The sequence below is a fragment of the Macaca fascicularis genome, chromosome 13 (genome assembly GCF_037993035.2).
Source record: "Macaca fascicularis isolate 582-1 chromosome 13, T2T-MFA8v1.1".
Lineage (NCBI taxonomy): Eukaryota > Metazoa > Chordata > Mammalia > Primates > Cercopithecidae > Macaca > Macaca fascicularis.
The window spans coordinates 21,880,269-21,894,761 of record NC_088387.1 but is presented as its reverse complement, the minus strand read 5'-3'; the positions used below and the strand labels follow the sequence as shown (position 1 = coordinate 21,894,761).

The 14,493-nt window shown below is 42.5% G+C and overlaps 1 protein-coding gene and 1 gene segment (V, D, J or C); both read right to left on the bottom strand.

Annotated features, from left to right (window-relative positions):
- Positions 1–14,493, bottom strand: part of LOC102116898 (immunoglobulin kappa variable 2-30) — a 970,872-nt gene that overhangs the window by 231,951 nt on the left and 724,428 nt on the right. The window lies entirely within an intron of this gene.
- Positions 745–1,274, bottom strand: LOC135966904 (immunoglobulin kappa variable 1-9-like). The segment is given in 2 exon segments: positions 745–1,067; positions 1,193–1,274. Coding segments are annotated over 2 exon segments (378 nt in total).

Below are 14,493 nucleotides of genomic sequence, written 5' to 3'. Positions count from 1 at the left end.
GCTTGTTGTCTTAGTGATTGGCTTTCTGTGTGCTGAGTACCAGGATCTTCACTGAATCCCTGGTATTTCAGTAACAAAATTCTCTGCAAGCTTCACTGCTTTGGCTTCTTGTAAACTGAAACCAAATTGATCCATAACTTCTGAGATAACTTGATATAATTCTAGGATTCATTTTGTCCACCACTGCTTAAAAGTGTGAGCTTGCCAGCTCCCAACCCTTCCTAGAGCCAATGAACTTTCTCAAAGAGCCATGGGTAACATTTTCCGTTTTTCATAAAATGCTAACTTGCTCTTTGTTCTCCCAATATATTGAAGACCATTGAGTTTTCCTGTATGCCCCATTTGGCAAATATTTCTATGCAAATAAAACATTAAATTTAGAGATTCATCTCTACATTTTATGTGGATTTCAGTAGTTTAGACTCTAATTCTCTGTATTAAGACAGTTCCTCCTTAGAACATCTATAGTGGCATCTTCTCTGTTATATGAATTCCAACTGAAGCCATAAACTAGACTACTCAGGTGTCATGATCTCTGTCTTCAGTAAATCAGGAGAGGCATTGCTATGTCTGTGCAGCTGGGGCTGAGAAAGAGAAAAGAATTCGGGTGCAGAGGTGACTTCATGTCCCCCTCTACCAACACCATCAGAGTGTGGCTGTATCTGAGGAACACTTTCAGCCCATGGAGGCATCAGGAGGAGCAGCTGGGGCAGCCCAGCCTCACACATCTGCTTCCCTGGGGGTTTATGTTCGGGTGTGTAACACTGTGGGAGGGTTACTATTATGCTGTTGACAGTAATAAGTGGCAAAATCTTCAGGCTGCAGACTGCTGATGGTGAGAGTGAATTCCGTCCCAGATCCACTGCTGCTGAACCTTGATGGGACCCCACTTTGCAAAGTGGATGCAGCATAGATCAGGAGCTTAGGGGCTTTCCCTGGTTTCTGCTGATACCAGGCTAACCAGTTGCTAATACCCTGACTGGCTTGGCAAGTGATGGTGACTCTGTCTCTTACAGATGCAGACAAGGAAGATGGAGACTGGGTCATCTGGATGTCACATCTGGCACCTGAGATTGGAAACATAAAAATAAATGTCCACACAATTAATCATGTAGTAAGAGAATTTCCCTGAATAGCCAGGCAGTACTGACCACACTGGGCTGAGTAAACTGCTAGTGTTCCTGTTCCTTACCTAGGAGCCAGAGCAGCAGGAGCCCCAGGAGCTGAGCGGGGACCCTCATGTCCATGCTGTGTCCTGAGTGGTTCTGACTCCTACATGAAGTGTGACCAGCCTATTAATAAGTCTTCAGGACAGGAGGCTGTGCTCTGGGAACATGCAAATGAGCAGGGGATGGGGCAGGCTGGGCACAGCTGCAGGACTGGCTCATCTCAGTAACTCAGCAGTGGCTCAGTGTCCCCACGTGTCCCAGGTCAGACCAGGGCAGCACAAATTTTTCTGCAGAGAATGTGTTTCCACTGGGGATTATTTTGCTTTGAGAAACATTTTTTAGGTATTTTTTTTTTGACATTTTAAAATATTCCTCAGGAGTCAATGGAGTAATGTATTTCATTGGTGTATGGGGATTATTTAGGAGAATATTCTTGTTTGCCGGAAACACATGATAAAATGTTAGATGGTAGGTTTCTCAGGTCTTCAAAAGACTCTCATAAAATTCCAGTTAGGGAAGCAGGTAATTTTGCTACACTTGCAACATTTCTGTGAGCTTAACATTTTTCCTTTCTAAAAAAATTAAATGTTTCAACATGATGCTACATATATTTGTAAGTATTAGGTAATGGTGTTATATCTTTGTTCTTACTAGTATTAGATCAAGCAATTTACTACAGACACACAGAGATGATACTGTGTTCCCTCAATGCATGCAGCACTCACTGATCCACCACTACCAAGAGTGACAGGTGTCTTTAATACCCACAGACTAAATGCGCTGCATCTTGTTCTTGTTTTGGACACCTTCATAGTCTACCTTCTTTTCTGCCATTGCATATTATTTTCCAAAGTTCATCTCTCTTAGTGAGGGTGGCCACTGCATGGACCATGTCCCTGCCATGCACTTCAATGACACTTTCTTCTTATACTTTTGATCAGTGTGTGGTGACATCATCCTGACCCAGACACCAGCCTCCCTGTTAACATCTTTAGGAAAAAGACACTCAAGCTCTTATCAAGCAATTGCCTTTGTACATGGAGAAATCAGTTGGATCCAGATGTAACTGGACAGGGATTTGCACTCGTTATATCTCATATCTCTAATGTGCCCAAAAATGTCCCAGCCTGGCTCAGTAGCAGGGGAAGTGGATCCAACTACATCAGCATCAGCATCAGTGGGCTGTAGCCTAGGACACCACAAAATTTTGCTGATGTCTGACTAGGGGAGCCAAATCACAGTGCTGTAGCCTGTGCACAAACCTTCCTGCTGCTCTGTAAGCAGCCTGAATTTTAAGGGAACTTGCTCATATTGGGATAAAGGAAGAAAGCTCCATTTGTCCTCTAAATGTTTGCTGAAAATGAACTGACAAAAGAAAGATTAATAAGAGAAAAGGTAAATAAAATTCACTTAAAGTGCAGCAGGATATCATAGCAGGATGATTACCCAGATAACTCAATGAGATCCAGTTGTTCATATTTCCTTTCTAGGTAAGAGGGAATTGGGAAGTGTAGGCAACCTGGAGAGAATACATGAGAATAGAAGTGCATCTTCAAAAGAACAGGTATTAGCCTGTCTGGATAAAGCATCAACTTCCAGTCTCTTCTATTTTTGATTCCTCTTTTGTGTTAATCTTCCCTGATATAAAAATTCCCAGGAAGAATTTCCTTGACAATTGTTTTTCTTCTGGAGAATTTGCTTTTAGGCAGATAAGGGATATTTAGGAAAAGGGTTTTTGTGCATTTGGTGCTTTCTAAATGCCTTTGGTTTTACATAATCATCATACCAATGCAGCACAGTTTGAGATGTTATTTTCTGGATTCTTTTACTTGCAGCCACCTGCCAAGGTGCTGTTCCAGAGAGATGCAGCTACAGACTGAAAGAGCAGTTGACCCCTGAATAACGTGGAGGTTGGGGCACTGACCACTGGTGCAGATGAAAACCTATGTAGAACTGTTGCATCCTTAAGTACTAATAGATTACATTTGCCTGGAAGCCTTAGTGATAAAATAAATAGTTGATTAACACTTTTTTACACTATATATATTTTATACTCTATTCTTCCAATAAAGTGTGCTAAAGAAAAAAATGTTTTTAAGAAAACCATAAAAATGAGAAAATATATTTACTCATTAGGTAAAATTAGGTTACTTGCTCTCAGGTGACACACACAGAAGAAAATATAAGTGGATCTGCAAAATTCAAACTCAAGTTATGCAAGGGTTAACTGTACTATAATGAATGTAGCAGTTCCCATCTATAATCTAGGGCTTTCCCCTTTGCTGGACCTGTACTCACTTCCAATGGCAATATACATGACTTATGTTCTTTATCATCTTGGGCAGAGAGCTCTGCCTACATGCATTATTGGCCAGATGTCCTGGAATGTGTATCTCTGAGGAAAGTCCTATGGTTTGCCTATGTCCTCCAGAATTCATCTGTTGGAAAGTTAATTCTCAGTGTAAAGGTATTGCCATGTGGGGCCTATTGGGATGTGTTTAGGTCATCAGGGTGGAGCCCTCTAGTGGAATACATTAATGACAGTATAAACAGGGTTTATGGGACTGGAATCTCTCTCTCTCTTCTGCTGTTGGTCATGATAAGACATGGCCTTCCTTCCTTTGAAGGACTCAATGCTCCAGGCATCATCTTGAAAGGAGAGAAAGAAGAACTTAACCTGCCCATGCCTTGATCTTAAACTTCCCATTCTCCAGAAGCGTGAGAAAATATATTTCCGTTTTTTATGAATTACACAGTGACAAGGAGCCTGTTATAGCAGCTTGAAAGAGAACAGGAGAGACAGCTCACAATCAGTGAGGACAGGATGGGGAATATACATACCCCGGTTTCCTCATCTCTCAGGTGGAAGAGCCCAGAGGAATTTAGTCCATGTTTCCACATGTGGTTGATCTTCAGTTCTCCTGAGTCAGGTGGGTTGTTGATGTGTCTTTTACCATTCATCTTCTGTTCCCTTCCTCACTTTCCTCCTTTCCTCCCAGTGTAAATTTACTGCCTAAACAGGAATCCTCATTGCTGGTGGACCCAAACAAAGATAGTAAAACAAATCGCTAATCTTTTGTATGAGGGGTATTTCCCATCTTTATTCTTATCACTTCTCTTTCTTTGACATGTAGGAATATTCAGAAAGCACTTTTTTTTTTAACCAATCTATTTTAGATAGAACTTATTAAGTGATTTTTTTTTTTCTGTGTGTTTTGTAAACAAAAAATTAAGTTGTAAGCCACCAACCAGCTGAATGGACTCCTCTTCTGGCAGAGAGAACTTCAAAAAAATCTGAAAAACTAGGTTAGGCCATTACTGGCAGGTGGGTTTAGATGTACCTCATTATACTCTCCTCCGTTTGGAGTTCAGACACAACTGACCAGCATTATCATTACAACAGAGATCTTTGGACTGAGAAAACAGATGCTTTGTAGCAATAAGATACCATACTCCAACATGACAAATAATAGGCCCTGAAGAAAATCTAAAAATTTTACTCTAAAAATATTTTTTTCTTTTCTTTTCTTTTTTTTTTTTTTTAGATGGAGTCTTGCTCTGTGCCCAGGCTGGGGTGCTCACTGCAAGCTCTGCCTCTCGAGTTCATGCCATTCTCCTGCCTCAGCCTCCCACGTAGCTGGGACTACAGATGCCCGGCTAATATTTTTTGTATTTTTAGTACAGACGGGGTTTCACCCTGTTAATCAGGATGGTCTTAATCTACTGACCTCCCGATCTGCCCGTCTTGGCCTTCCAACTTGCTGTGATTACAGGCGTGAGCCGCCACACCCGGCCTATTCTATTTCTTGGATATATTCTGAAGTGGCCCTGCAAAGCTGCTTGTTGTGGGGGAAATTTGTAGTCTGTAGAGAATCTCCTGTGCTTAGTAATTCTTTTCCAAAGATCTGACTTTTGTTTTTAAGATCTGACAAGCAATGTCTACTTTGTCTGCTACTCATAGGATTCATCTACATGACAAGAACCTTGGCTTATCTAAACTCAAGCATTTCTTTATGGTGAATTCAACTCTTTAGGCAGAGCTTAACTCTTTCAACCAGTTGCCAATCAGGAAAGCTTTGAAGCCACCTGTGACCTGGAAGTCCCTGCTTCAAGCTATCCCACCTTTCCAGGACAAACTAATATATATCACATATATATTTATTTATTTCTTTGCCTGTAATTTCTGTGTCTCCCTAAAGTTTATAAAGTCAATGTGTAACCCAAACACCTTGGGCATATGTTTGCAGGAGCCCATAAGGCTGTCTCACAGGTCATAAGCCTTATCTTTGGCAAAATAAACCTATAAATTGATTGAGACTTGTCTCAGATTCTTTTATTTACACTGGGTCACAAAATTTAAAAATCCTCTGAAACTATCTACACATCCATAAATCTACATTAGAGGCAAAGGAGTGAGATTACTCCAACAGTTAAAACTCACAAGTTAGAGGAACCTGAGTCTAAGATTTTGTCCAGCTCTCTTACTTCATAAAATTACTTTGTGATTTTTTAAGTTTTACTTTAGAGAAGGACAATTTTGGGGGAACATGTTTATTGTTAGTGGAATGAATAATGTCCCACCCCAAAAGATGTCCATGTCCTAGTCTCTGGAACCTAAGTGTTATAGGAGTTATTAAGAAATTATTTTAGGCAGATAGAGAGGAAAAGGGGTCCTTGGGAAGGTTTTATTTCTTTTAAAGCAGCTCCAGAAATGTTTCTTGTTTAGCAGGACAGCCCTGGCTCTTAAGAGCTGGACCAGCAAGCTTTTTTGTTGTTGTTGAGATCGATTCTTACTCTGTCGCCCAGGCTGGAGTGCAGTGGCGCGATCTCGGCTCACTGCAAGCTCCACCCCCCGGGTTCCCGCCATTCTCCTGCCCCAGCCTCCCAAGTAGCTGGAACTACAAGTGCCTGCCACCACACCTGGCTAATTTTTTTGTATTTTTTAGTAGAGACGGACTTTCACTGTGTTAGCCAGAATGGTCTTGGTCTTCTGACCTCCTGATCTGCCCGCCTTGGCCTCCCAAGGTGCTGGGAAAACAGGCGGCAAGTTTTGATATACAAATACTGGCCATTAGAAACTGGGTCCAGCCAAACATGGCGATTCCCACATTCGTCTTCCTTTTTCTTTTTATTTTTCTTTCTTTCTTTCTTTTTTTTTTTTTTTTTTTGAGGCAGAGTTTGCTTCATTGCCCAGGCTGCAGTGCAGTGGAACGATTTCAGCTGACTGCAACCTCTGCCTCCTGGGTTCAAGCGATTATCCTGCCTCAGCCTCCTGTGTAGCTGGGATTACAGGCACGTGTCACCACACCCAGCTAATTTTTGTATTTTTAGTAGAGACGGGGTTTCACCATGTTGGCCAGGATGGTCTCGATCTCTTGACCTCATGATCCACCTTCCTTAGCCTCCCAAAGTGCTGAGATTATAGGCGTGAGCCACTGTGCCCACCTTCTCCTTCCTTGCCCCCACATGTGCCTGGCAACATGGCTGTCCCCACGTATCCCCTTGTGTGTAGAACATTATGGCACCCTGCATTTGCATATTAAAACGCTAGGGTGGGAGGGCCAGTTTTTTCTCAGGCTACATGAATGACATGCCTGGTCAGACCAATCCCCTGAGTCCTATGCAAATCAGACACCGCCTCCTTCAGCCTCCTCATATAAGCAGCCACTTTTCCACTGCACATGGAGCTTTCTCTTTGTTCGAATCCCCCATCCTTTTCTGTACAGGGGAGCTGTTTTCTTCTTTTCTTCTTGTGTATTAAACTTTTAGCTACTTAAAACAACTCCACGCAAGTCAGTGTCTTTTTAAACAAACCGGCGTGAGACTAAGAACCCTGGTGTTCCTCCAGTCATTGGAGGCTTATCATGAGGATTCTACCTTACATAGCAAAAGAAGAACTTGACAGATGTAAGTTAAGGACTTTGAGAATAAGCAACCTGGTTATCCAGATGAAACCAATGTAATCACAACGGTGTTTAAAATAGACGAGGAGGCTCGCAGTCAGAGAGGAGCTGGGACACTGGGGAGGGATGTGGTTTGAGGCAGGAAGGGGCCATAGAACCAGAAATGTGGGAGCACCTGGAAGATAAGAAGCAGAGGATCCAGTTCTCTCCTCTGGAGCATCCAGAAGGAATACAGACCTACTGACACCTTAACATTAGCTCAGTGAGACTTCTGACCTCCAGAACTACAGGGTGATACATTTATGTTGTGTGAGGCCAATAAGGCTGTGGTGATAAACAGCAGCTTTGGAAACTAATGCAAGGGGGAAGACATGTCTTTCACCTCAGTGAGCCGCATGCTTGTCCTTTGTTCTTGGAAATATTTTCACCTTGTCTTCTGGTGTCATTTGTGAAAAGTGACAGAGAAAATTTTTCCGAGAGAAGAGCTAATACGAGAATTTGTTTTTCGCTAAAAAAATCTCTTTGGTAAATTCCCATGATTATCTCTTATATGATCTGGATATCACAGAGTTTGGGGTTAGATCTCACAGCACATGATAGGAGGAAGAGACTTTTGTTTGTTGGTTTATTTTCGTATTAGGAGGGAAAATTAGATTTTCAGCACACAATCTGAGAGGGACAGACTGAGTCAGAGCTATTGTAAGAGAAAGAGAAGATGTGGAAGGAGTCAGGGAAATGAGACATGTGTCCCTGCTCCCAAATCTAAAAGAAAGTCAATGATTTTAGAAGGTGAAGCAAAGCTCTTCACCTTCCGTCTTCTTATGAAGGATCAAATTCTTCCCAGAGTCCCTGCCCCTCCTTCAATCCCCTGACATTGCACTGTGGAGCTAATCACATGCGCCCTTACTCCCTGCTCCTGTCCCAGGCTGGGAGAGACTCACTGTCCTCACCATGCCCAGCAGGCTAGAGCTGGTGCCTCAGGCACCAAAGGAGAAGAGGATGGTTTCTGTGCAGGCGATGAGAGCTTTACCGCATTTTACATTTCACTATAATTCTAAGTAAAGTTGTGTGGAGAGAAGAGAACATATGGGCAACTTTGTCTGGTGAGGTTGGAAGAGGCCAGGCTCTGAGAAGGACAATTCACATGTCTAATTTTTCAGGTGGCAAATGCTAGCTTTAGCAATAGTGGAAATGTGGACTTTGAGTTTAAGAACAAGACAAACTTTCAGGTACTTGGATAAATGAGGAGACATTTGGAATAGGGTCCTTAGCCCAGGGCTAAGGTCAGGCTGGCAGTGCCTGAGAGCTGCCAGGCACTGGCCCAGCACTGTGGGGGAAGCAGCTGCTCTCCTGAGCCACAGGACTGAGGATCTGGGAGGAACCACAGGCTCTGTCCACAGGGCTGCCTGGCGGGGGCTTCAGGGAAGGAAACTGCTCACAAATTCAGGGGAGCTGCATTAAGCATATATCCCGCAGCCTGGCAAGAGTGAAAGTCTCAGAGACTTTCACTGAATTCCCTGGTCATGAATGACTTTGCCCCTGTGGGAGCCAAAGAGGGAGGGTCAGCAAATGTCCTCAAAGTCTTTACTCAGCCAGACTCTGTTCTGCTTGGAAAGAAAAGGAACACGTGCTACACAAATAAACATAACATTATGTGTATCTGTAATAAGAATTTCTAATATAAATTTTACATATTGAATACACATATTTTAGAAATAAGTTGTATGCATATATTTGCATATACTATTTATCTATTTATGCATAAATATATGGTACACGTTTATATATGAAGAGATATAACTTTGGTTGCTAGTATAAGGTATAGTTTTAAGCTTTAATAAATTGAACAAGAACATTGAAAACAAGCACTGGGTGCACCACCTCATGGCCCCTCCTCACTCCAGGGCCTGAGGGTCATAAAGCTCAGGACCCTCTTCCATGTCCCCTGGGCAGAGAGCAGTGAACTGCCCATTGCTGAGGATCATGAGCGGCCTGAGGGGGGTTTGTGGAATCACAGAGCAGCAGATGCCCAGGAGATGGATAGTGGGTCTGGGCTCTGAATGGAGGGAGGTTTTGTCCCCAGAGTTCAGCATCGACAAGTCCTCTTCTGGTCATTTCTGTCAAACAAAGCAACACATGTGGCTCAGAGGCTGCATGGTCATAGGATGAAGACCCTCCATGGCTCATTCCTAGTTTCCCCTCTGACTGGGGTGATGCAGGATCTCTCTGCCCAGCTTTCATGGCTCACCAGCTGCTGAGACCCTTGACAATGACCTATGTCTGTCCCATGCACAAACTTCTCAATAGTTGCCATCTTACTTTCTGGTCTCCAATAACCAGAAATTGCCAACCATGACCCTTCCACAAAGATTCATGGAGTGGAGTTGGAACTATGGGTTCAGCAATGTGCCGGGGCATGTATGTAAGAGAAACAAGGCGTGGACTGTCCATGTCTGAAGTGAGGATGAATTTTCATCATGAATTGGGAGTAGGAGGTGGGAGAAAACATCCTGACATGCTCCAGGCAGTGATGCCCACAAATACACTAGAGGTGCCCATAGAGGAGGGGGGAAGAGGGTGTGAGAAAAAGAGGGGATGTGAATTCAGAGGTGTGTCCCAGACTGTTCCCCTGAAAAGATTTCAGACCCTTAGCAACACCTGGGGCCCTGGGTAGAGCTGTTGCTAGGGAAGACTTGTGCAGGACAGGGACAGGAGGAGGGAGCACCTACCTCTGAAGGCATCTTGGTTGCTGATGGCCAGAGTGACATCTGTTCAGGCCTACTGCCCCTGACCCAGACAGGGATCATGTCCAGCGGGGCAGCAGGAGCCAACAGGAGCTCAGAGCCAGGCCTAGGTTCTGCTGGTGCCAGACTAGGTTGTTCTTCATACTCTGGCCAGCTCTGTAGGTGACAGTGACCCTCTCACCTGAGACACAAGGAGGGGGACAAATAAGGCATCCACCTAACATGCTCACTATCATCCAAGTGGGGGAACAAACCTGCAGATCCCCAAATATTAATACCAAGCTTGTAGTTCATCCAACTTGGTGCAATTCTAATCAGAAGGAAAAACAGGCTAACAACTTCATCATCAAGGAAAGTTCATGTTTAATACAAACTATCTGAGGATGAAGCCTGAGTTCCCCTTCCGCACCAGGCAGTCAGAACAGCAAGAACAAGAGGACAAAAGATGGGTCCCAAAGTCCACAAGGTGCCTCCTGAGGCTGATCCTGCTCAGAGAAGGTGGTGACAGTGGATGAGTCTACTGGGACTGCCACACCAACATACCCTGAGCTGGATGGCTTGAGCCATAGATATTTATTACTAATTTATTAAACATTCATTGCAAATGTATTAGAACCCTGGAAGGGTCAAGATCAAGGTCCAGAAGGATTTTCTTTCTGGCGAGAACCCTGTTTCTTGTTTTCAGATGTCATCTCTGGATACATACTCACATGGGTTCAGCAATGTGCCCGGGCATGTGTAAGTAGGAGAAGCAAGTACATGCTTTCCTCAGTACATGCTTGGAGGCTGGTGAGGGGTCAAGGAACAGCTCGATGATGTTTATTTTTACTAGGACACAAATCTTATTAAATCAGAGTCCCAAGGTTTTCACTTCATTTCACCCTAATTACCCCTTCATAACCTCTACGTCTAAATACAGTAATATTGGAGGTTGGAGATTCAAAACATGAATTTGTGAAACACAATTCAGTTCATAGCAGGTGCGCTTTGAGGACATGCCCAAGGCAGTAGGAAGGACAAGGCGAGGCTTCCAGTCTCAGAGCGCGGAGGTGGTTTCCCCACCACTCAGCACACTGGCAGCTCCTCCCAGGTGATTCAGGTCACACATGAGACCCCAATCCCACCTTGGGGGCTGCCTGCTGATACTGGAACAATATCACCCTTAATTTTCACTATTTCTAAGATCAGGCTTCTATCTTATGTTTATTATGAGGTTTGTCCAACGGCAAGGTTTGTGACTTACCACCCAATGGCAGGATTGGGACATAACATCAAACAGAATTTTAGATGCTGCTTTCTAAGGAGACTTGATGGAGTTTTTTCATGGGTTTTCATGCAGTTGATCTTACTACATCCACCATTAGGCTGCATTCTGTAGGGAACACAAAATGATTCCTCTCCTCAATAAACCAGTCACCTAGTTGAAGATAAAGGGTGTTCAGAAAACATGGTCACAAAACAATTAGGGGCTAGATTCTGTGATCCATGTGAGATGCCAATGATGTGCTTCTGGAAAGGAGAAGGTGAGGTTGTCAGGGGCCCTGTAGCACACAATGCCCAAGGCTAGGGTGGGGAGTAGAGGGCCCTTGATCTGGATCTGTCTACCCAGCTTCATTCCTCCCATTCTTGAAACTGGCTGCACCAGCCAGGAAACATCTGAGACTACCTGATTCTCTGGACTAACAGCTGCTGAGGTTTGTTCTCTGAGCCATAACACTGTGAGTGTGTAAGTGTAACCATTTAGATCAGCACTGATGAAAATAAGTTTTTAAGATGGTGAAAATGTCTATACTTATGCTTTGCAAGGGTAGCCATTATATGTTATATGTGGCTACTGAGCACTTGAAATGTAGTGAAAACAACTAAGGAGCTATATTGTTAATTTTAATTAATTCCAATGTAAATGTTTGTGGTTGGGCACTGCTAGTGTTTGCATGGGAGACAGGGAAGTTTCAGACGATAATAAGCAGCAATATCATCAGGACAACCAATCTGCTAAATGTTAAGCAAAGATGATCCCAGGACCATTTCACCAAGCTGGGGTGGACAAGATGGAAAGAGCACGTAGGTGGATCTTTGGAACCTTCCCAGGATTCTGCTTCTTCCAGGTAGATGATGTAAACTCTCTGTCTTGAAGACACTGAAATTGAAGCTAGCGACTGTGGACCAGACTGTTTCTCCTGGAATTTGAGGTGGAAACAGAACACAAATCTTCCCTAGAATTAATGATGTCCCTCTTTGTAGGCTTCCCAGCAGAGTAGTTCTGTCTGATAAAGTGGGAGGTGAATGCTGGGCTCCCTAATCAATAGTCTTTCTCAGTCCCATGCGACATATGAACCCTCTCACATGCAGCCCCTGCAGTTGAAGCCAGAGCACCATGACCCAGAGGGCCAGAACCCCATGTCCAGTGTCCAGTGTTGCCTCTGCCTTCAGTGATCCCACCCTCCAGGACCCAGTGATAAAGACTTGAGTGGCAGAGAAGACCAAGATTTTAAGTAGAGATATTTTGATATCAAAGTAGAGAAGGGAGCCTGCCAACTAGCAATAAGGGTGCAGACCTTTGCTTACAGCTTTTGAGCAAGGGAATATTCTATGTCCTGGGTGCAATCCAGGTCAAAGTGTTTGATAAAAGATATTACAATAAATTATATTCTTAAGAAAATAAAAACACATAAGGAACCTGATTATGATAGCAGTGTTTGAGTTTTATAGTACTAAAGTGGTAAACATAAATTTTTCAATGTGCAGTGGTTGATCGAGAATCTCCTAGCCCCTCCCCTTCCTATGATGATTCCATGGTCTTTGCAGGTCGTGGTCACTTGGCTGCCTGCTTCTCAATCAGATGCATCCTCAGTACAACCCCAAGCACCTCCCCGATCAACATAGATGAGCAGCTTCAACCTCCAGATACCACATACCATTGCCTGATTTGTATGTAATTTATCAACACCAAAAGTATTCTATTCGGTTTCATTATATAGTTATTGTTCTCTGCATGGCTCATTCCCCCTACTGAATATCTGTACTTGGGATCAAAAATTGTCTTATTTACTTACATGCACTAAACCTTAAGTGATAGTATTTATTGGTTCTGAAAACTCTGACATTAAGTTAAAATCCCTTAAAAGCAACTACCTGCTTCTTTTTTTAATTAGAAGAAATATGGTGCGATCACCTCAACTAAGGAAACTAAACTTCTTTTACAATTGAAAATGATTAATTGGACATGGGAAAACATATAGACAAAAGTGACAAGCATTATTATGATGTTAAATAAACACAGTTTGCATGTAAAATGTACAGTTATGATTAATTGTATTCAACACAGGAAGAAGAAAGGCCCTCATAGGTTGTGTGGCTTGCAGGAGTGGGTGAGTGGTTTAGTCCTGAGAAGCAAGGGGGAGCTGATGAGTGATCTCAGGCAGGCATCCAATACCAGGACCTAATATGATTAATTACTATGTTCTTTTCTTTAAGATTTGATATTTTAAGCTGGTCCTGCTGGGGAAGTTGTGAGCACATTCACGGAATACGTGGAAAAAAAATTTAAAACAGTATGTTTCAAAATACTCTTAAACAGCTCAGAAACACCCAAAGAAAAGTATCTTATAAAATATCATACCTTCCTCACCCCTTCTTGATATTTGGGTTTAACCAATCATGGATCACAGTTGGATTTTTCTCCACATTGTGGGCTACAGTGTTGAAGAAACTCCTCTTTCTAGTAGGACAGAAATGGAGTCAATCTTGCCGTATCTGGCCAATCTTGTCCTGGCCAATCTTGCTTTATCTCGGAATGTTACATTTCCAGAACCTTCTACAGTTATTCCTAAAAACTACAAAGAAGAAATGGAAGAGAACTGGGATCGTTCAAGACAAAAAGGAACCTGTTCTGCAAATACTGTAGTGAAATCATAACTCAGTAATCGTTTTGTGACTGGCTTATTTCACTTACATAATGTCCTCTAGTTTCATCCACGTTGTAGCATGTGTCAGAATTTCCCTTTTTAAAGCTAATTTTCCTTTTTTAAAGCTACAATATGCTACTGTATGTATATACCACATTTGGATTACAAGTTCCCTCCTTTGTGAACATTTGAGTTGCTTCTACTTTTTGGCCATTGTGAATAATTCGGTTCTGAATGTGAGTATACAAGTATCTCCTCAAGTTAATGTCTTCAATTACTTGGGTATATGTCCAAAAGTGGAATTGCTGAATTATAGAGTATTTCTATTTTTAATTCTTCGAGGAATTGCCATCTGGTTTCCCACAGCAGGTGGGCTATTTACATCACCTCGACAGTGTCCACAGGAGTTCCAGTTCCCTAAGTTCTCACCAAGACTGGTCATTCTCTGTTGGAAAAAAAAATTATAATAGGTGTGAGGTGGGTTTTGTTTTTATTTTTCTAAGGATTAATAACATTGAGCATCTTTTCCTATTCTAGCTATCTAATTATCTCTAAAGAATCTTCTTTAAAGAAATGTCTATTAATGTACTTTCCTCATTTTTAAACAGATATTTTATTTTAATGTTGACATATAAGACTTATTTTTGTATAGTAGATATTATCAACCCCTTATCAGATATGATTTACAAATATTTTCTTCTATTCTACATGTTGCATTTTCACTGTGTTGATTATGTCTTTTGATGCACATTTTAAATTTTTATGTAGT